The following is a 21,965-nucleotide window of genomic DNA, read 5'->3' as shown; positions in this document are numbered from 1 at the left end:
ATTAAAAAAATAAACAGAATAGTTTGAAATAATCGGCCGAAAAATGTTAACCCTAGCCTCATTACTGTTGGGGGAAAAAAAACTGAAGCCTTACTCATTTGGCGGTGGGGAAAATGGAAGATTTTGGCGGGAAAGTTAGTTTTTAATTAATAATCAAAATTCCAATTAAAAATTCAAAAAAAGGAACCCCAGGTGCACATTCCCGACCTCTAAGGTATACAATGTACCAAATTTGGTAGCTGTAGGTCAAATGACCTGGTCAGTAGAGCGCCAACACACACACACATTGAGCTTTATTTATAAGTATAGATTATTAGATTCATACTATAAATGTTTATGAAAATAAATTAATATGGTAGCAATGGATATTTAGCTTTTGTTTCTTAACACTTTACCGACCGGTAGCGGTTCGAACATACTATGCCATTTCACCGCCCGCTCAGCTGCACTCGAGAAAACGACAGCTGAATTTTTTTCAGGGCATGCTGAATTGGTGGAAAACGTAGTCACCACAGATCGGTCAAAAGTCGATTAATCGACGACCGGTCGGTAAGCGCTGGGGAGCAAACGTCGAATAATCGACGACCGGTTGGTAAGTGCTGAGAACAAAACGTCGATTAATCGACGGCCGGTTGGTAAGCGCTGAGAACAAAACGTCGATTAATCGACGGCCGGTTGGTAAGCGCTGAGAACAAAACGTCGATTAATCGACGGCCGGTCGGTAAAGTGTTAATATCGGTAAATAAAGTACTAGATTTTTTTTTTGTTATGGTTGGTATTAAAATATGCAACACAATTCAAAATTGACCCCCCCCCCCCTCTTTTGATTTATACAGACTATTTCAAAACATTTCAGAAAGGATACTAATGAACAAATAAGAATAAATAAAAGTCTAGTAAGAATTTCAATTGCCAATTATTACCAAATATCAATTGCCAGTTATTTATGCAGGGGGGGGGGGGGGGTTACGTCTTAATTATAGTGCATTCGAGAAAGTTTTGGACAGATGGCTCCCGCTCGTTTTGATCAGCTTTCATCTACAAAATATCTTATTTTAGCAGGAATTCGCAGCTAAATACCGAATTTATATTCAGATTTTGAAGAAAAGCAAAGACCAAATCTACTTCATAACATTTCAAAACCTTTTGCTTTTAAGATTTTGAATCTAACTGCATAGTTATTACATAATATATTGCGTCGTTCTTCCTAAATTTTCTGTAATGCAACTATTTTTTTTAATAAATCTTATGACTCCTCAGATTGTTTTCTAAGAAATTATGAAAAATACCCGTGGTTAGCTGTGTAGCTTTTAGTTATAGTGATAATATTATTGAGCTGCAGTATTTTGAATTGCTGAAGAATTTCATTTAATAATTTACAAAGAAGAGCAGATTTTCATACTTTTAACAAAGCACAAATCGCAGTCAAAAAATAATGTAAGACTTATTCATAAATTGTTTATTTATATTCCGTACCTTGATACCGTTAAAAATCATTCGCAGTTTGCAATTTTTTAGTGTGAGAATTGTATGAGGTAAGTTTAGTTTAGTTCAGTTTAGTTATATTAGCGTCCCGTTTTAAAGCAACACTAGGACTGTTTTAGGACGAACCTCGTAATTTTGAACCGCGGTCAGATATGACTATGACTACACCTGACTTGGCACCCCTTCTGCAACTTCCACACCACACCAGCGGGAGTGTGAGGCAAGAGTGTCGTATTATAATCTCATATTTATAGCCTCTGGGGTGCGATATAAAGATTTTCTTTATTAAACCTATTTTTGACTGTATATATTGTTACGAAGTTGTAATATTGTTTCCTTGCACAGTAATCTCATAACAAGGAAGAGAGTTTTCTAGATAGTTCTAACGGATGCGAGATCAATGCCTTGGGGATAAACTTGGCGAGTTTGGCCATAAAAATAAAAATTCTTGAATATGCTGAAAATTTGGCGATCTTTCTATTAGGACTCTGGATTTGTAACTTCTTCTAGATCTTTCGATGCTTTGTCAAAGGAGTTATAACAGCGGAGGAATACACACGAGAAGGAGTAGTTGAGCGAATTCTCTCTTTGGAATTGTCATCCAGAGCGAATTTTCTCAGAGCCCATTTTGCTGTTGAGGTTATTTAATAAAGATTTTATGCTTGGGCACTGTTGATACTTGCAAGTATTGTTTTTGTATATGCTCAGATTGTGTTTTGCTACTGATGTTTTCGTGTTTTTTTTTTTTTTTTTTTTTTTGTGAACAAACATCATTATCTGTCATCGAGCTTGTTGAACTTTTCACCGTACACTCACCTGATGAATTTTACGTAATATATATATATATATAATTACGGAAAGTTACGAAAGCTCTTTATTCTTATAAAGAAAAGTAATATCAAAATACATGGATAGTTTATATTTCGATTTTAGTCAACATGTGCACTTACGCACTTCTCAAAGAAAAAAAAATCGTTTTATTTAATAAAAATCAGCTTTTCGTTTCATTTTGGAGACTGAACCAAGAGAGACAACTTTTGGATCAAGTTGAAAAAAATTAGTTAAAAAATTGAATCCAATGGAAAACTTAAAACTTTTCACTAAAAATGCATGCATTTTTAGATTCTAATGAGAAATTTAATTAATAAGCATGATTTTTTCTTTTAATCATGCTCTTTGCTGAGCTCTGGAGATCTCTCATATCGTTTGAGTATGTTTTGTAGTTCGTGAAGCCAATAGTAATGTTTTGCGAGTTTTCAGCTACCCACAAAGAGTGGAGATTAACGAAGTTTCGTCTTCAGTACCAATTGCCAAAGGCTGGAAGTTACAAATTCAATCTTTCAGATTGTAGCTGCCAAAGTGTAAATTATTTTTCCTTTTATTTTTTTTATTTACATATTTTAAATTGTATAATATTGTAACTTTTTTATATCAGATGGATTTAGTGAAGTGTGTGAGTTCTCCATTACAGATTTTGAATATGATTTTGAATGATTGTTTATAATCGACGTGATGAAAGCTGTCTCCCCCCCCCCTAGTGTCACAATCATTTTTAAGAAGTGCAATTATTGTAAAGAAAACGATTTACAAGATTCATGATGGAGGAGATGTTACGTTGTAGAAATAAAATATATGCAAACAAAAATATATTTTAGATATTAAATTATAAAAATTAAAAGTAATTAAAAAGCTTTTCAAAAAGGATGTATTGCCATTTTTTATTTTTTTTACTTGCAGAAATTCTATTATAAAAAAGATGTATTGAGAAAAAGAATGTTAAAAGAGGCACACAAAAATTCTTTATTATACATAACTACACTATTTTCATAGATTGCAATTTTTTCACATCAAACTTGAAAGGTCATCACTGTTAAAAGGACAAAAACTGATATGAATTAATCAGAAGCTTAATTTATTTATTTTAGTTTTGACAACCGAAAATTCTAATTCATTCTGATGCCTCAATTCCGTTTGCCCAAAACTTTTATCATCTGTTGGTTTAAAAATCAGAGCCGCAATAGTTTGTATCGCTACTTTTTGCCGATGATGGATTCCACAGAAAACGATAAGCTCTTGTTCGCATTTTCGGACTTATTCGCCTTGCTTACATTTAGTACAGAAAAATCACTTGCTTTTAACGAATTCTTCGCAGATGAAGCGATTTGGGGTATCACATTGTAAAAGCTATCAGTATGTTCATTTAACAGAAGTTGTTTTTTCATGCAACAATCCAACGGCTGGCTTCGAACTGAGATTGGTTGCACTGGAAACGTAAATGGCAGTGGCATGGCTTCGAATGAGGACGATATTTGCTTCTGGAAATTATGCAGTGGTGACAACAATGCGTCCAGTTCTTTGTCGGCGAAGCATCTTCTTTTGCGGAGGCGATCGCAGGCTTTCAGAAGCAGCAGTGATTGAGGATGGCTGGATGACTGTACATTGTGCCCTGGAAAAAAAACAAAAAACATCATATGTATAAAGATGAGTTCTTTCAATTCGCTATCAACTTATTAGGTATATAGTCGTTGTATTTTCCCCTCTAAAGAACATTTTTCATTAACTTGACTTTCATATTTGCAAAGATGCTGAGATAAGGAATATCTCAGTTATGAGAAAGAGAGGAGAGAGACAGTAAAAATACCGACTCTTGTGGTGAACTTTGCAGAAAAACATTTTTTTTTCACGCATAATTTATAAATGTGCTAGAACTCGTAAGTATAATATCAATTTCAAAAAACTCCATTTTTAATTTAAAACTGAGTGATTGTAATAACAAATAATTCGAACTATTATTAATCAGAAAACTATTTTCGGAATAAATGATTCGAGAAAATAATTTTGAAATTTTAATATATACATATATATATATACAAATATATATATATATACACACAATATATATATATATATACAAATATATATATCCATTAAAGACGCACATGATTCTGTTATTTCAATAACTGTATTTATTATGCAATTAGAAATTACGTATACATAAAAGAATAATATAAATTTATAGCTGTAGACTCCTTAACTCGTAAAATAAGTAGAAATATCATTTGCTTAAGAAATCCACAGTTAAAAAATATCTGTAACTTTAGAAGTATGCACATCTCCTAAATAGTTCACATATTCTTAATAAATAACACATGACAAATCTGATTCCGGAATTAAAATTATCGTATGCTTAAGATCATATAAAAAGAGATAAGGGGATTTAATATTTGCAAACTATAAAATCATTACTGCCCTTTAATTGATTAAGATCAAAGTAAAACTGTGATTTAGAGATTTGATAAATAAGAAAATAGATTTGACTGAAAGTTCAACAATGAAAGCTACCATTGGGAATCATATATATATATATATATATATATATATATATACAAACTTGCCGACTTGAGAAATGAAATTTCAGTATCTTTATTTACTTTTTTCTAAACAATCCAATCATATTTATCCAAACAATGTGACCCACAGAATAAAATATAGCGTTCGATTATACCTTCTAATTTTGCCGACTGAAAATCAAAATAGACTCTTAAAAAAAATTCTGAGAAAGGAAATATCGAATTCCATTGCACGTCCCTGATAACACTTTAAAAATTGATGTATTATATAAAAGAAAATCATAAGAAATTTCAAAAATCAACAAATATAGTATTAATATAAATGAAATTTTGATTCAGAAATTGTGATTTATTAATTCGTAGCGTATTGAGTATAGTTTTTATAGGAAATATTATCTTTATAAAAAATAATCATTAAATAAAAAATTCTGATAAAAATAAGCTGTAGATATATTATAATTTTGCATAGAAGTGTGCATGACAGATCGACCAATATCTGCCCACCACAGTTGTTTTTTGTTTTCGAACCTCGAAGGGCACATAAGGTTCATTCGTAAAGTAGTTATTTATTTTGTAAAACCTTTGAGATTCTCTGAGGATCAGTAACTCGAATATGTCAATATAAAAACTGTATTTAGATGTTAATTCCAAAGTAAAGTTAAATAATCTTCTTAGCAATATTAATTTTATTCTCTGAAATAGAATTTGTCAATAAACAGTATGACAATTGTCACTTCTGTTAACAATCTGAGATAAAAGTAACAAAATTCTAATTAGTTTTTAATATAAAGGCCATTACAGACAATTCAGAAAGTTACTCTGTTTAAAAGCAAACTGTACAACAAAAGTATATGCGAAAATATTCTTTAATATACACTAATTTTATCATTTCGTCGAATTCTCATAATTCATCTTAAATATTATTTTTTCATCCATATGTTCGTTATTGGATCTGAATTTGCGGAATTCTCTCTCTTTATATATATGCATGCGTTTTTTAATTTAATTTTACAGTTTATGTTCTAATGAAGATTAATGTTCTGTTAAGTCCAGATCAATGTATGTGAAATTGAAGTCTATGCATATGCACTCAAGGTAAAATTCTGTGATATGTCTACTTAATATTGCTTTTAATACTTTCTTATATACCGCTTTCATTTTCATTTCAAAACTAATAGAGGAGTTGTGACATTGAAATTATTAGTTGTTTATCCTTATTGAAATTTTTATTAGAGGGATTATATTGAAAATTAAGCTTTTGACACAAAAAAATAAAAGGTGAAATGACAATTTGAGTAATGTAATTTTCTTCTTAATATTTCAGAATTTTGCTTTATAAAATGCATATCAGAAATTGTATTTCTATAAAAAATATTAAAACATATTCGTCATATATTGGACATTTTAGTCAGTAATTTAAATATGAATTTAAAATGTCGGTCTCTTGGAATTTTATGACTTTTATTCAAAAATATTTATAACCTTTATGAAACCTATAAATTTAGTATGTTATTTTCTGTAACAAGAGTTATCACTCATTTTTTTTTTCTAATGCTTAACAGGAAAATCTGCTGAAGTATTTTTTAGTAAATGTTATTTACTAAAAAATACTTCACCTATAGTATGTTAGAGAAATAACTATTAAACAATTTAACTACGTAATTTAAATCAGCTAAAAGTGCATTATTTGTGAGAGATTTTAACATACAAAACAGAATATACATAGACAACATTACATATCATCCAGCAAATAATAACCATATAAAAGAAAAAAAGAATTATAATTCGATCACTTTTGAAATGTAAAAGAAGATATCCAAAAAGCACATTGTCAAACGCAAATGCTTTAAACATGATCACTGAAGTACAATAAAATCACTGTTATTAAGCAGGCGATTCGTTCTACTAATGATTCGCAAAGCGTGTGATTAGACATCATATACCTGCGACTTTGAGTATTCGTGTTTTGTGAATTGTAGTTAGAGTTCTGTGATTAAGGATGTGAATTAAAATTTTGGTCTCAATACATCCTGTAGGAATGCATCCAAAACCAAAAATATCCTATATTATTACTATGTGGTATGACTTACTCGTACCTTGATCATGATAAACTCACCTATCGATCGACATTTTATGCAAAAAAAAATCTGGTTCCGTGGATTATGCAACTACAAAAGAAAAACACATGAATGTTGTCTTAATGCGCCAATGATTTATCGTTTCCAAACCGAGTGGTAAGATAGTATGTCATCAGTGCCTCATAAGCAGTAGACATGGTGAAATAAAGAATGGAAGTTTTTATTCAATATATAAAATTGAATGTTTATTTCTTGTTTGAACCTTATACAATTTCCCACCCATTGACAGATTAGAATGAAATTTGATATATGTTTCTTAATACCTGGAAAGATTAACTACGCATTTAAAAAGTTTCTACGGTTCTCTAAAGAGGTTGAAACAAGAAAGCAATTTACGTTTTTAAGCCATATCATCGTTCAAAAACATTTTTAAAAACCATCTTAAAATTTAAAAAAAAAAATTCGGTTTTAACGACATCAGTTCCATTTCCACAAAATTTTTCCTTGATTTTTAATCATTTTTTCAAAACTGTTTATGCAAAAATTTAGAATAACGATTAATTAGAAAAAATTTATAAAGGTTTACGGTTCTGAAACCTCTTCAGGAATTAAATGTTGTGCACTGAAAAGGTATTCGTGTCTTTCTGTTTTATATTCATAAAAACAGAAAAACGCTAGTGGAACAGCGGGTATAATGGCTAGTATTATAAAAACATTAAAAAAAAAAAAAAAAAAAAGATCACAAGGCTTTTCATCTTTTTCTGAGGAATTCTTTTCAAAGCATTTTTGTTGCATATCTCTTATTCATAAGCTACTTCCTGCTGAGCAGACGTCCCATAATGATTAGATGAGTCAGTGCACATGAAATACTCCTTTTGGGGGAGGGAAGAGAATTCTTTTTGCTACGTTATATGTAAAAAAAAAAAATCGAGCAAAGTATCCCATTTCATTCCATTAATAATTGCAATGTTTGGTAAAGCTATATTTTCAGCGTAAAATGTTGTAATAAAGTGAAATGAAATTGGATGCAATAACTTTCTTTAGTTTTATTCAAATTTAAATATCATTAGATAAAAACTATATATATATTTAACCATATAAAAAATATTGACTAAAAGTAAATAGTATTTGAACAGGATTTTGACAAATGCCCAACACGAAACAATTTTTAAAGGAATATATATTCTCTCTTAATAGTCGTATGCACATACAGTGAAATGTCTTTAATAGGTTGCTGGACAGTAATTTTTTTCTCGGTATTGTCTATTCTGCCTTGATCCTAATTCATCTCTATTCATATCTTTTTTCTCATTGGTCGTATGCATGTACGATGAAATCTTTTTAATTTCTTTTTCTCGTTAGTACATCCTTTTGTCTTAGCCCCGATTCATTTCTCTTCCAATAGTTTTTCTTTTAGGTCTTCATATCGTCATAGACATTTGACAGTGCATGCCTACTTTGAATTTCAAATACTTCCATCATTCCTTTTTTGAGCTCAAATAAAAACAGTTGAATTCTTTTTTCTGCTCTATAAACTTCCAAAGGGTGGTTCTCATATTAGGTAACTTGAGTTATTTTCAGGTTTGTATAAAGAAGTTAACACCCGATTAAAGGATGTAACATATAGTTGCATGTATAATACGAATTACAATTTATGTAATAATAACAATTGTATTTTATAAAAAAGTACTATGTTTACGTCTTTATTCACGGAGAAGGTGAATATAACTGCAGTAATTATGTGTTGTAGAAAGATAGAAATTTTTTCAAAAACTTTGATATTTAAAAATATTTTTTTAATATTTTCTGGTAATATAAACATAATATTCTAGAATGATAACAAAACATTATTAAAAATTTGACTTGTGCTATTATATTGCACGGCTAAAATAAGTTACATTTTGAACCAAATTTCGACGGTGCGTAGTTTGGAATAGTTTCTTGAGCGGCATAATAAAGAGGATTTTCTGTATTTTTAGGCAAGCAGAATTTGCAAAATTCACGATCATTTCGAAAGAAACTAAAAAAAGGACCGAATCATAAAAAACCGTTTAAAAAAGTTTCCCAGGTTACAAATATTAATCAAAACAAATTTTGAATTATTTTTAAACACTTTTATTTAACTTCACATGTTTTAAGTTTGTAAAGATGGAATTTTGTTATCTATTTTTTCCTCAATTCTTCGCCTATTAGAGTTCTGAAAGTGTGTTTTGTTATTAGTTTCTATAACAATAGCCTATTTGAAAAAATTTTATATCTCTAAATTAGCGTTTAATATATTAATTTAGTTAAATTTTTATTTTTCCGAGGTGTCTCCATCTGAAACTTAATTTAACAATATTGATTTTTAGATATTATAATATTTGTAACTATGATTTAATTAAGAATATTATGAGAAATATTAAACTATTTATTCTCAGATTAGGAAAGTTAGCAACGGGAACTAGAATGATTATATTTCTAGTAAAATAGTAATTATATAAATTAAACATAAAATGCACTAATGAATTTGAATTAGTGGTCTGCGGTATTGTAGACTCGGCACAACCGCATTCGAACAGCAAATGTGACTTAAGAATTTGGGGGGAGGTTGCTTTTTAAGTCACATTTAATTATCATGAGAAGTAAGGATAAAACATTAAGATGTAATAAATGTTGAAAAACTGCTTAAAATACTTTTATTAGTGTTTAAAAGAAAAAAAAAGTAATGTATTTATTTAAAAATTGGAAGTCAGACAAAAATCGTAAAAACAAGACACACGGAAATAACAGGAAAGTGATAAAATCCCAGAATGAACATGATAATGTGAAAAACTTCGAAATATTCACTATGTAAGAGACAAAATACTTTATAATTATGATTACGATTCCAATTTATTTAAAGAATTTTTATCTACAACTTTGACTTTTCCAATTTTTGTTTTGACACCAGAATTTTGCTTTAAAAAAATTTACTTTTTACACTGATCGAAGCGTTTTTAAAAAAGTTATTTATTATTATAAAATATTTTCGAATGCTTACTTCCCAATGAATGCTTGAAGTTTACTTGTCTGTTGAGCAATCGGAGCTGTCTTTGATATTTTTTCTTCTGTTCAAGCAAATATTCAGCATCATGCTTTGAGTCTCCTTTAGAAGCAGATGATTCATGCCTATAAAAGGAATACGTCGTATTTTTAAAATCGGAGATAAGCCTGCTTTTTTCAATTTTCGTTATTTGTAAGGAATAGAAGCGTAACAATACAGTAAGGGGAGATAAGAAAATTTTCGCAATTATGAATAATATAATAAAAATACAAGAATAAAAAAAAGGTTTGATTAGTGCTAAATATAAGAAAATAATGTTTTATCGAAAATCTGGGCATAAAAAAAAATTAAAAAAACTTGATGCTTTGATAGAAATAATTTTTTTAAATTAAAATTTTAATCTTAATTAATCTTGTTAATAGTATGGAATGGAATCACAGGCGACAGCAGAGGTTCGCCGACGGCGGGGTGGAACACAATTTCTCTAATGTGGCTTCAAAATAATTAACTCAAAATAACTAATTTTGCATTTAATTAAGAAAAATTAAATATTATTTAGTTTTTTTTTTAATTCAGATGCTGACCTTTTCTTTCATCGTTAAAAATTTGCAAAGATATTTTTTTTAAATGTTCCGAGTCTATTTTACTGATCAGAAAAAGGTTTTCAATGTTTGAGTCGATTTTTTACGAGACTTTGAGATTTAATTCTAGAAGAAATATGATTATATTTCATTCTAGATTGTAGTATACAGATAGAAACACAGGTTGCAACACTAAATTACTAAATTTATTGTATCATGATCATGGAAACATTTAATAGAAGTTTAACGAGAATTTTTTGAACTACTTTCAATTTTGTTCAAATTTAACACAGTTCTTAATTTTCTGGGTTTTCTTTTTAATACTTATAAAATATTTCAGTTACAACAAAAATGAATTAATCGAACAGGTAACAGTAATTTATAAATCCTAGTATTAAATAGCGATAACGTAAGCAAAATAATATTTTACAAAATGAAATAACTAAATCCAAAAATTCATAAGAAGTTTTCTAGGTTACTTAATTTCCTAGAAAGTGAATAATGCTTCTACAATATATAATTATATGAAAAGAATTAATATATAAGACACTATCAACAAAAGAGAAAACATGAAAAAAAAATAGTAAATCCTATGTTTATTCTTATAAACCCCTTCCAATTCAGAAAGGAAAAAAAAAAAAAAAAAAAAAATCATTCATCGTTAACTACAGTAGTAAAGAATTTTAGAGCCCAAGCTTGAACCATTGATGGATTAATTCTCATAGATTCTTTCTTTTCGAGTCCGAGGTGAAGCAACTTGAACGAAAATTTGGACATAAGAATGTTGGAAGGATAAGATGATATTATTTGTTAAGAAGGCCGAAGAAAATATTTTGTAAATACATATACATATTAAGTATGAATATATACATAGATGTGCATATTTAGACTTAAAAACCAATGCGTTTTATTCAAAAACAATTAACTCTTGAATTTAAACTTCCCTATCTTGACTTTCTGGCTCGTGTTCTTATCGTTAAGTACTTTTTTTTCCCTCGAAGCTATTTCAAACTAATATTCCTTCCTCAAAAAATGAGTGTTTTTCTCTTAGTTGGATGCACTTTTTTTTAATCCTTTCGCATACAATGGTGAGTCTGACTCGCACATCAAATTACTAAATTTTTAATTTTAAATCTGCAATTAAATTAAATTAAAGTATTAAGCAATTTAAAATGCAAAAATCATTTAAAAACGGTATATTATCTTCAATACCCTCAATGTTATTCTAGGAATTAATAATAATTGTCCCAAATAGGAAATGTTATCTAATTAGGAGGTTAAGTAACTTCGTATATCAAGGAGTTAATGTTATATGTGATTATTCTATGCATAACTATTTTAATCATCGTTTTATCAAAACACTTTTATCCAAAGATTATTAAAAATTTAGAAGCAATTGAAATTATATAGTTTTTGCCGTGAAGAAGAAAAGAAAAGAAATGAAAGAAAAAAATGAATAAGAAAAGAAAACATATGTTCCCCGATTGCATAGTTATAATACTGAAGGTAGAATCTGAAATATTTAGGTACCGATTTATTTAAGAAGTTTAGTACATACTTGATAAGATCTTTTAGTGTAGTTAAAAAGCTACCATATCACATATATCTATTTTTTGTCTTCAGTTGCAACTTACCAGTTTGTTGATTATTCTGCTAAGTATAGTGGAAATAATAAGCTGAATGAGCGACATTTGAATCGGATGTCTGAAAATCTGCGGACTTAACATTGTCGACATCCGATCAAAAATTATCGGCAAAATGCGACATCTTATTGATTTGCCACCTTATCGATAATGTAGCCAGACCGCTAAAACTGTTATTTGGCTATTTTGATTGTTTACACTATATTAACTTTAAGATAGTTTTGAAATTACCATATTCGTTAATGCCCAACTCTCTATAATCGTCCTGATGTGGTGAAAGCTTTTGCCGACGAAACTCTCAACCTCTCACTGACGGGGAGGGGACAAGTGGTTGCCGACAAGGGACAATTATCCCCCTGCTAAGGCTTCTTCTGAATGGAATCATTAGGGTTTATAAATGATCTAATTCTTTTAGTACAGTTAATTTGATTTCTGGCAGTGTGTTGATAAGTACGAAATATACTATGTAAAATCTACATAGTATTTTTATTGTTTGGTTATAAATAATATTGTGCACTCTTATTATTAAACCACTGGGGCCTTGGTTACATATTAGATCTTATAAAACAATATGAATTTTTTACACCATCACTTAAAATTTAAAAAAATTCTCGAACTTTTTAAGATATAAATAGTTTTTTTCTTACCTCCGAAGCGCCACTTGGGATGCCATTATTTTCTGTCTCTCCACCACGAAAAGGCAGCTGTGACATTGACATTCTTTCCAGCGGCAGAAACGCTTGTGTCCTTTGATGCACGAAACCACTCCGTGATTTTTGCACTTGGAGCACTTTGGTTTTCTGGATTGTCTGCGGCACTTTTCACTTTCAGTGGTAAGCATCGCTTCCATGCACTAAAAAATAAGAGACGAACATTTTAACCGGTACTTTTGGGGGGATGCATAAAAATATTAGAATCATAACTAAAATTTTATCTCGTTTTAACAATTCAGATTTTTTTCCATTTCCAAGAAAGCTAAAAAAAAGAACTGTGAAGTATAGAAACAGGATTTAAACTAATAGTTACAAATGACTTCAGAATTTTTAGTAAAATTTGGGCATTCCAAATGTGCTACATTAAAATTTACACATTTCAGGGATTCACTTAATTTTATTTTGTGATTTGAAATCAGAACTATTATTTGAAAGGTTTTTACGCCATTTTAGAGCCTAGTAGTAAGATCTTGGCTTCGGGACAAGAGGGTTCCAAGCTCGAGACCTGATTCCACCGAAGACAATGTATAAGAAGGTCTAGTGCAAGTTAAATCCGTAAGTTTCAAACATCCTCCCGCCGGTTTGGAGGAGGGTGGGGGTTCAACTTAAGTGTCGTTTAAAACTTGATGTAGCGTTTTGAAATTGAGATCTGCCCCACTATAGACTTATTGTTGCTTCTAAAAGGGACATTTATATAATAAAACTAACTAAGGCTACGCCATTTTAAATTGAAAACATTAGGTATTCAGTTGTCAAAATCAATTTTTAATCATAGTCTTATCACATGGATACGGATAAATGCATTTAATATTTTTTCTATAATTTCTGTATAAGTACAATTGCCGCAGCGGCACCATTATACTTATGAATAAACACGAAAATTAATATTATTTATTATTTTGTGATATTTTTGATTTATAATTTTGAAATACGATAAAATTTTGAAATTCTGACAACATCACATATAGTCCTGATAAATTCTGAAAGCAACTGTACCAATTTCATTAGTGTAGGATTTAAAATAAGTCCGATGCAAATCATTTCATAAAAACGCAGCGCGACTTATATTTTTATACATAGAGATAAATTTAGCCGATCTTTTACTAGCTTTCTAATAAGGCTGAAACATTTTTATTTCCTACTATTGAAGTAGAGAGTTTTTAACATTAGAAGTAATAGTAAAGATATTGTCTGTAAATCAATAAATCCTTAGAAGGATTTCCGTTGATTAAATATTCCAGATATTTTAGATCTAAAACGAACTCTAAGTACTATCCTATCATACATTGTTATAACTTTGAATCTATGAAATTTCAAATAATATGTGTTACTTAAGGAACAAATTTAATTTAAATTAATTTCTAACTTAACTCTATTTTGATATTAGTTCATTTGATCCACGATGTTCTCCGTTTCGGCTCCGTGACCAGACATTTGTGGAATCGTGAAAGTTCCACAGATTGGTGCTTACTCAATCTGTCGCTGGTCAAATATCTTTCCGCCAGCCTGAAGTGTATATTTGGAGAGGAGGAGGTTTGCTCAGTTGTAGACTTCGTTATCTGATCATCATTCTAAATAATGAGGCCCGTTCCTCATTCAAAGTTGCTTCGAGTAGCTTCAAAATTGAACTTTAATATAACTAAAACTAAAACCATGAGGTCTTTAAAAATGAATACCACGTTGCTATTCATCTTTGAATAAAAAGAAAGCACCGATCATATTTCCAGACTGAAAACTAACAATTTTTATTGAATATTTATAACAGCATTCATCTCATTATCCATCAATTTAAGTTGAGGGAATAATACTAAATTATATTTTGTGATTTTCTTAAGATTACTGCTGATAACACTAAAATGTTCGTTGTATATGCTTTTGTCACATTCTTAAATAGTAAGAGAAATAGTTAAGAAAGGTAACCTGAATTTTAAATTTTTTGGTATCGTGACAAAAATATTGAATAAAATAAACATCATTTATTTATTTTTAATGAATCCTTTTACTCTTATTTTATATTCCTGTACAGGTGACTCATTTCTTTTTTGAGAAGAATTTAAAGCAGCAATTTTCCTATACTTCAAAAATACTTGTGAGCATTTCAATATGTATTTAATCAATTAGTTCAGTAAAATTATATTTTATTCTGTATAAAATAGATAACAACGATTTTATTGACGTATTTTATTGAGCTGGCTATCCAAAATAGGCTAAGTTTGCGTCCAGAGAGAGTGAGGGGAGTGGAATTTTTAACATTAGTTTTTAGCGTTCAAATAGATATTAACTTCAAAGGAAAACTTTAAGACGTTGTAGGTATCAAAACTGAGGCAAAATGTGGAATTCGAATTTAATTTTTACTGCTTTTTAAAAATCGACCATTATAATAACATTTGAGATGGTGGAGTAGAATTTTTAGAATAGGATTTTTTTTTTCTCAGTTCGGGAATGCTGATTGACAGGAAAGTACTTACAGATTTTATTAATGAATCCTGTTTTTTTCTTCCAATGAAATCGAATTTTAGGAAGAAAAAAAATACAGATATTGGCATGAAAATTTTACTAGTTATAATCTTTATATATAAAAATATATTTTATATATTCCAAAAATTTTGCTCAAATTTAAAAAAGACTGAAAAATATTTTTCCAAACTTAGGCTTTTTGAACATTTATTCTGATTTGTAATTAAGCCGTTATAACGTTTTACAATTTCTCTTATAGATCTTTTAAATATCTACAAATATTTAAAGTTTTTCTCTCAGATGATAGCTTTTTCTTTAAACACGAAAAACCGGAGTTATAACTCCCACTCCCTCACTCTATTATCCGGCAATATATTCTAGTGCAAACTTGGAGCCCCATTTAAGCCAATAAAATTGCTGTATATATTTTTGAAACTTTGCTATTTTTCATGACAATTTTACTAATTTAAGACTAAATGCAGCAAAACAGTAAATCTGATAGAGCAAAACGGTAATGCAATTTGATACAGTAAAATAGTAAAAGTTTGTCCTAAAATGAAATCCATTATAGAAACTGCTAAACATATGATTTGAATGTAGCAGTTGCCATGAACTCCTTTAGCTAAAGCTATTCAGTCCAGCAAATATTTCATAAGCAGTAAAAAAAAATTTGTTTACAATGCATTATCGAGTTTTAGAGACATGATTTAATGCAACAGTGTTAATTTCATTTACATCTTTTTAAGCCGTGGAAAAGGCGAAGTTTCTTCTTTAGTTGATTATCAAAAACTTTAGGTCGACTTGAAAGATTACTTCGATTTAAATTAAACAAAATTCGACCCAATATAATTTTCTAGAGAGTTTTTAATGATTTCAGTCTATGTCTGAATTCCTCTCAGATATCATAATTTGTGAGAGATAAAGCCAAAGAAATTTGGCATTAAAATGTTTCAATCAGGGTTGATGGATTTTAATAGTAAACTTCTCGTAATTTCATGTTGGAAAATCAGAAGCGTAGACCATTGATGAGTTCCACTTAATAAATTAGTATATTCGTAGAAATACTACCAGCCTTAGTATGAGTTCACCACTGAAGGCGTATTGATCTATATGATTAGTTTCATTTATTACATATGCTTCTTTTTTGTCTATTTGTCGTAGCATAGTCAGAGATATGTTTTGAGGTACTGAAGTCTACAATTCAGTAAATCTTAAATTCATATTTAAATATAATCTTATAATGATATTAATTTACGCTAGCGCTTATTGAAGACAAGATTTCTCAAATATGCAAATGTGTCAGTTTTATTGAAGACATATGCTAGAAATAAGTCCTTTAGAAAAAGAATTCAGAAACCTGCATTTTCAAGGAATCGAATACGTGTTCATTTTCAAGTGAAATAAAGGAAATTTAACTTATTCTCAAATTATAGTTTTACAGTTATAAATTGATTAATTAATTGAATTGGTATAAAAATAATATTGATATTTACTTGAAAACTAAGTACATTGAAGAGATTTCCGTATATATGTTACGGCAAAGTAGGAATTCAGCATTCTATATAATGCCTAGGCATTGTATATAATACCTGAAACAAGCTGGCAATGCATGAAACGATTCTTATTTCAAACATTTCCTGCCATTCTATAGAATACCACATGAGAAACTGGTAAAGTATGAAATATATCTCCATCTTATCATTCTGGGATCCAAAGAACACTATACGAAGCTCTTTTTGGCTGCAAATCTAAAAGGCTTACAACATCTTTTCGAGCCGAATGTGTTTTAATAGTCATAAATACAGAGAAGCAACTAGAAAAAGTATTAGAAAGCGTCCAAACAAGGTGAAAAGGTGAAACTTATCCGATTATGCAAGAAAAAGAGCTTGCTTCAAAAAAGATGGATGAGATTTCGGTTTCTGATACATGTTGTGTGTATTTAATGGAAACTAGTGATGCACTTGCATTCAAAAAGTGTCGTCAAAAAATTCATACCTTCTGTGGCCATGCTAGTAAAGTTGATGAAATTGACATTTTGTGCATCTTTTGTGTGAAAACTGAAAATGCTATTGAAGGTCAAATAAATTCTAAAATCAAGGAATTCTAAAATGGAAATACAAGCCAAAAAAAAAAAAAAAATGAAAATGAATTCGGGGGGGGGGATTTCACTACTTCTTTGAGAACTACTGTGCGAGTTCCTATTCCTCCCGTCAACAAAACGGAAGTGATTAGCGCAATATATTGGCAGTTGTAACCAATGATAGGGTGTTTGACACACACTAATTTAACATGCATCAACCCATTACACAGATGAATGTTTTGGATGTATTGTATATCAAGCACATGACGTCTTAAATGAATAACAGCAGTTAACAATTGTTTGCTCTAATACTGATATATATGTCACCTCTCAAAGAGATTTTTAAACTTATTTACTATTGATTATTTTTCTGACTATTATTATTTCTATTCTATTTTAGAAAATTCTGAAAAATAGTCAATAGTAGATAGGAGAATTCATTTCTATTAGAAAAAGAACTATAATAAAATTTTATTTAAAGCATTTATTAATTTTTTTAAATAAGCAAGATATTTCAAAATTACTTGTTAGCAATGTTTATCTAGCAAATTTCAACGAGAATCAAGTAGATACTTTCAAACAGTTTTGCTTGAAAATATTCAAAGGTCATTTAAAAAAGTGTTGTGACCATTTTCATGACTCTTACATTTTTTTTTTTTTTTTTTTTTGTAGTATCTAATTTGAATTCTCCATTCGCTGTAGAAGAAATAATGTTTTATAATGTGACAATTTTCAAATTTGAAAAATAATAGTTACACAGAAGCTTAGCAAGATAAAAATTTACTTCAAAGATGTATTTAATTTTTTAAGAAGCAAAGAAGAAAAAATTTGAATTAAAAAGACCTGTAAAAATAATATCAAAAACATTTAACACTTCTTGTCTCAAACTTAGCAAATATAAATTCAACTTACTGCAAAACAAATTTTAATTGCGGGCATAATGGGATATTTTCTAGATTTTAGAGATCATATACAATTTAAATTTTAAAAGTATCTCAGTTTTAGAATTTTTTTAAAGTATAAAAAGATACTGTTAAATTTCTGTTACCTCCTAAATGATAAAAATGCAATTTCATTAAACTGTTTTATAAGGTTTTAATCAACATATTTCCTTGGTATCAATATAAAAAATAACCATCTAACCTAATCTAGTATCGTTGCGTAATAGAAAGGAGTTGTTGTAAACTTCTTTTATTTGTATTTATACATATCTAATGATAAAGCATATTTGTTACGCAGTATGGATGATGTAAAAAGAAAATATATAAAATATTGAATATAGAAAGTATAAAATATAGAAAGTATTATAAAAATATTAGAATATATTGCGAAATAGGAAATTTACCATTTTTTTTATAATTAAAGATTGGATGCTCCTTAAAATATTTTTTATTTCCTATCAATAAAATCATATTCATAATACATTTGACATGTCCTTTTTCCTATGCTGTAGGGCCTCGGTGGCCTGGTGGTAAGGTCTCGGCTCGTGAGCCGTAGGGTTTCAAGTTCGAGACACGAATTCACCGAAGAACTGTCTTGTAAGGGGACCTGTTATACGTTAAATCCGTCAAGGCCAAACGTCCTCCCGCTGGTGTGGTGTAGAGAGGGGGTGCCAGCTCAGGTGTCGTCTTTGTCATCTGACCGCGGTTCAAAATTACGAGCTCCGTCCCAAAATAGCCCTAGTGATGCTTTATAAAGGGACGTTAATATAACTAAACTAAACTGAACTTCTCCTATGTTCTCATATATTTAAATCGTTTTGAATTTAGATTCATCAAATGAGGAAGCCACTTCTTAAAGATCAAAATTTGTTGAGTAAGAAGAGATTCAGATTCAATTTCGTTATATTCAATTAAATTTTTGGGTCAAAATGAATAGCAAATTCCATTAGTATCCTGCCCTGTAATATAAAAGACAGGAAAACAAAAACCCTATCTGTTCTTTGAATGATTTGGTCCAAAATTTGATGCACATCTACAATTTTTGTAATACGCCAAATTTTATTTATACAACTTGTAGGGCTTTTGAATTAACGTATTCATGGAAGCAATTCCTGTAGCGAATGGACAGGCTTCCTGGAGATGTATTCCGCAAGCCTGACCCGAGAGGGTGCAACGTATTGTTATACAGACGAACAGATATAATTCCAAAAATATTTTATAAAGGTTCGGTGAGTTCTAAAACGTGGACATCCGTCAAAATCTCGAGAATGAAATTTTTTGGCGATTGCAATACTTTTTCTTTATATACTTCGTAAACTAGAAAGTAATTTAAAAAAGGGGAGAAACCTGAAAAAATATGATTTTATTGATATGCACTCATGATGCATTAAGCTGAGACCCCCCCCCCCCTTTACCTCCTTGTTATTCTTGTTATTGAAGAATTATTCATATCGTAAAGCCGCTTCCTTTTTTAAGGGAAAATTACACTTAATCTTTATATCACTAGTTGCAATGTTTTTCATGGCAAAAATTTCACTTTAGCGCATTCCAGTGAAAAATGCTGAATGAAAACTAATAAGAAATCAAATGAAACCGAGCATAAAATCAGTGAAATCCTTCTGCTAAGTAAAGCATCTGTTTGAAGTTATGAATACTTACAGAACTTATTATTTGTCTTATTCATAAGCGAAATAATAAATCAGCATCTGGCAGACAGCAGTTGCATTTTGGAAGGAAATAATAACTTCAAGCAGAAAGAAAACTTCAATAAAACAATTTCAAATTCAAAGCATTAAAAGTAAGAACAGTTAATGAAATCTTAACTCCATAATTATTACATTAACATCTGCACACTAAGAGAATAAATTTAATACAATTAAAAAAAAACTTTTTAGTGCACTAAAAATCTGACTTTCTTATTTAAGTTATTTCCTACTTTAAAATGTTTAATTTATACTTCATTATAAATATAAGGAAATTTTGAAAAAAAAATCTCTAATTCCCTAACATGCTTCCATATGATTGGAAACGATATTTAACTAAACATTCGATTAATTTATTACTGAGTTCTGAAAATATTAAAATAATGTATTGTCGTAGATAATATATCAGAGAGGAAAATATCCAAATCCTAGTATATTAGTAAATGTGAAAAATGGTGTAAAAATTCTATTTTTACAAGAATGAAACAAGTTAAATTAAAGCAAAGTCATGGATACTATTGCTATCCAACTATTATGTAATTTGTGACAACATATTAATTTCTTTTGACATCTAGCACTATTTTACTTATTAGCATGTATACTAGTGTCAGTTATCCAATACAAACACTATAATATCCAATATAAACACTAACTGCCTAGGATGGGTGAAAAAAAAAATAGATAATTTAAAATCCTTTTTACTAAAACACAATGAACTCTGTATTAATATCTTTGATAATTTTTTATATTTCAAGATAAAAAAAAGTTGACTCTTTTAGATAAGTTTGTGATAAGTTGTATTTCTTGCCGAGCGGCGTTTTCTAGTTGCTACTTCACAATGTCTTATTAAAAGTATCACATCTGTACTTGAGATTTCCTCTTGCTGCTTAGAGGCAAATTCACTAGCATTTAATCCACCTTCATGAATTATTTCAATACAAAAACATTTCAAAAATTAGTGAACATTTAACAGTGACATTAACTACGACAACAGTTTAATCGGCTTTTAGTACCCAGCAACTTTAACGGTATGGTTACGCTAAATTTACTTAAACATAGTAATGCCTATCAAGATAAATATGTAAAAATTGTTAAATTATATCATAGCAATTTAATAAAAAAACTATTAAAAATAAAAAAGAATCGTGTCTAAATGCGACTTAAAATATGTAATTTATGATAGAATAGTGTATTCCTGGTGTGAAATAACTCTTTAAATATTGACATATGACTTCAAAATATAACTTTTTCACTTTTTTTTTGTCCAGATTTGAGAAGATATATGAGTTTACATAAATTATGTATTGGTTGTATAACAATGCATGTCTATAAATATTCGCTCAAGTCTTAAAAACTGAGAAGGATAAAGGCCATCATATAGCTATGCGTGCGTGTCTATAATTTTATTGAAATAGCTTTGCATTCTCAAATAATAATAATAATAATAAATATCAAACTGAATGCGGAAAAGCATAAATCCGTATATCCGTTGTTACGGGGCGTCGGCATTCATAGAAAGCAACAATTCTGGACTTCAATCTGCATTGCGAACACACAAGCTGGGACTCGAATTTGGTAGAGGTAAGGGGATATCAGTCGCGAAGTTGAAAAAAAAATTTTTTTTTTTAAATTTTTAAAAAGTTCTAAAACAATTTTAAAGTAAACTGTGTAAAAGCTGCAAAATAAAGTAATAATAGATAAAGAAAAATAACAAAATGTTTCAATAGTACTTTTATCACCTTTCCTCCAAATTGATTCTTCACATAGATTACATTACAGTGAAGTTACTCTCTCTCTACACGTAATGAAAATGAGAAGAAAAACTTATGACAAACTTTTATTTTAAATGTGATTTCACAAATCCTTTATTTTTGTATATATACTACTTGTTTATAAGTAAAAGTCTCGA

General features: G+C 29.4%; 1 protein-coding gene across 1 annotated transcript in view; it reads right to left on the bottom strand.

Annotated features, from left to right (window-relative positions):
• Window positions 1-3,336: 3,336 nt before the first annotated feature.
• LOC129960873 (doublesex- and mab-3-related transcription factor 2-like) overlaps window positions 3,337-21,965 on the bottom strand; it is a 40,896-nt gene continuing 22,267 nt past the window's right edge. The window contains exons 2-4 of the mRNA XM_056074581.1: window positions 12,810-13,015; window positions 9,936-10,063; window positions 3,337-3,931 (exon numbers count right to left, since the gene is read on the bottom strand). Coding sequence (XP_055930556.1) covers window positions 3,516-3,931; window positions 9,936-10,063; window positions 12,810-13,012 — 747 coding nt within the window. The 5' untranslated portion in view covers window positions 13,013-13,015 and the 3' untranslated portion in view covers window positions 3,337-3,515. The remainder of the gene's footprint in view (window positions 3,932-9,935; window positions 10,064-12,809; window positions 13,016-21,965) is intronic.

This window comes from Argiope bruennichi, chromosome X2 (assembly GCF_947563725.1).
Source record: "Argiope bruennichi chromosome X2, qqArgBrue1.1, whole genome shotgun sequence".
Taxonomy (NCBI): Eukaryota; Metazoa; Arthropoda; class Arachnida; order Araneae; family Araneidae; genus Argiope; species Argiope bruennichi.
The sequence above is the reverse complement of the archived record's forward strand: the minus strand, read 5'-3'. Positions and strand labels throughout refer to the sequence as shown.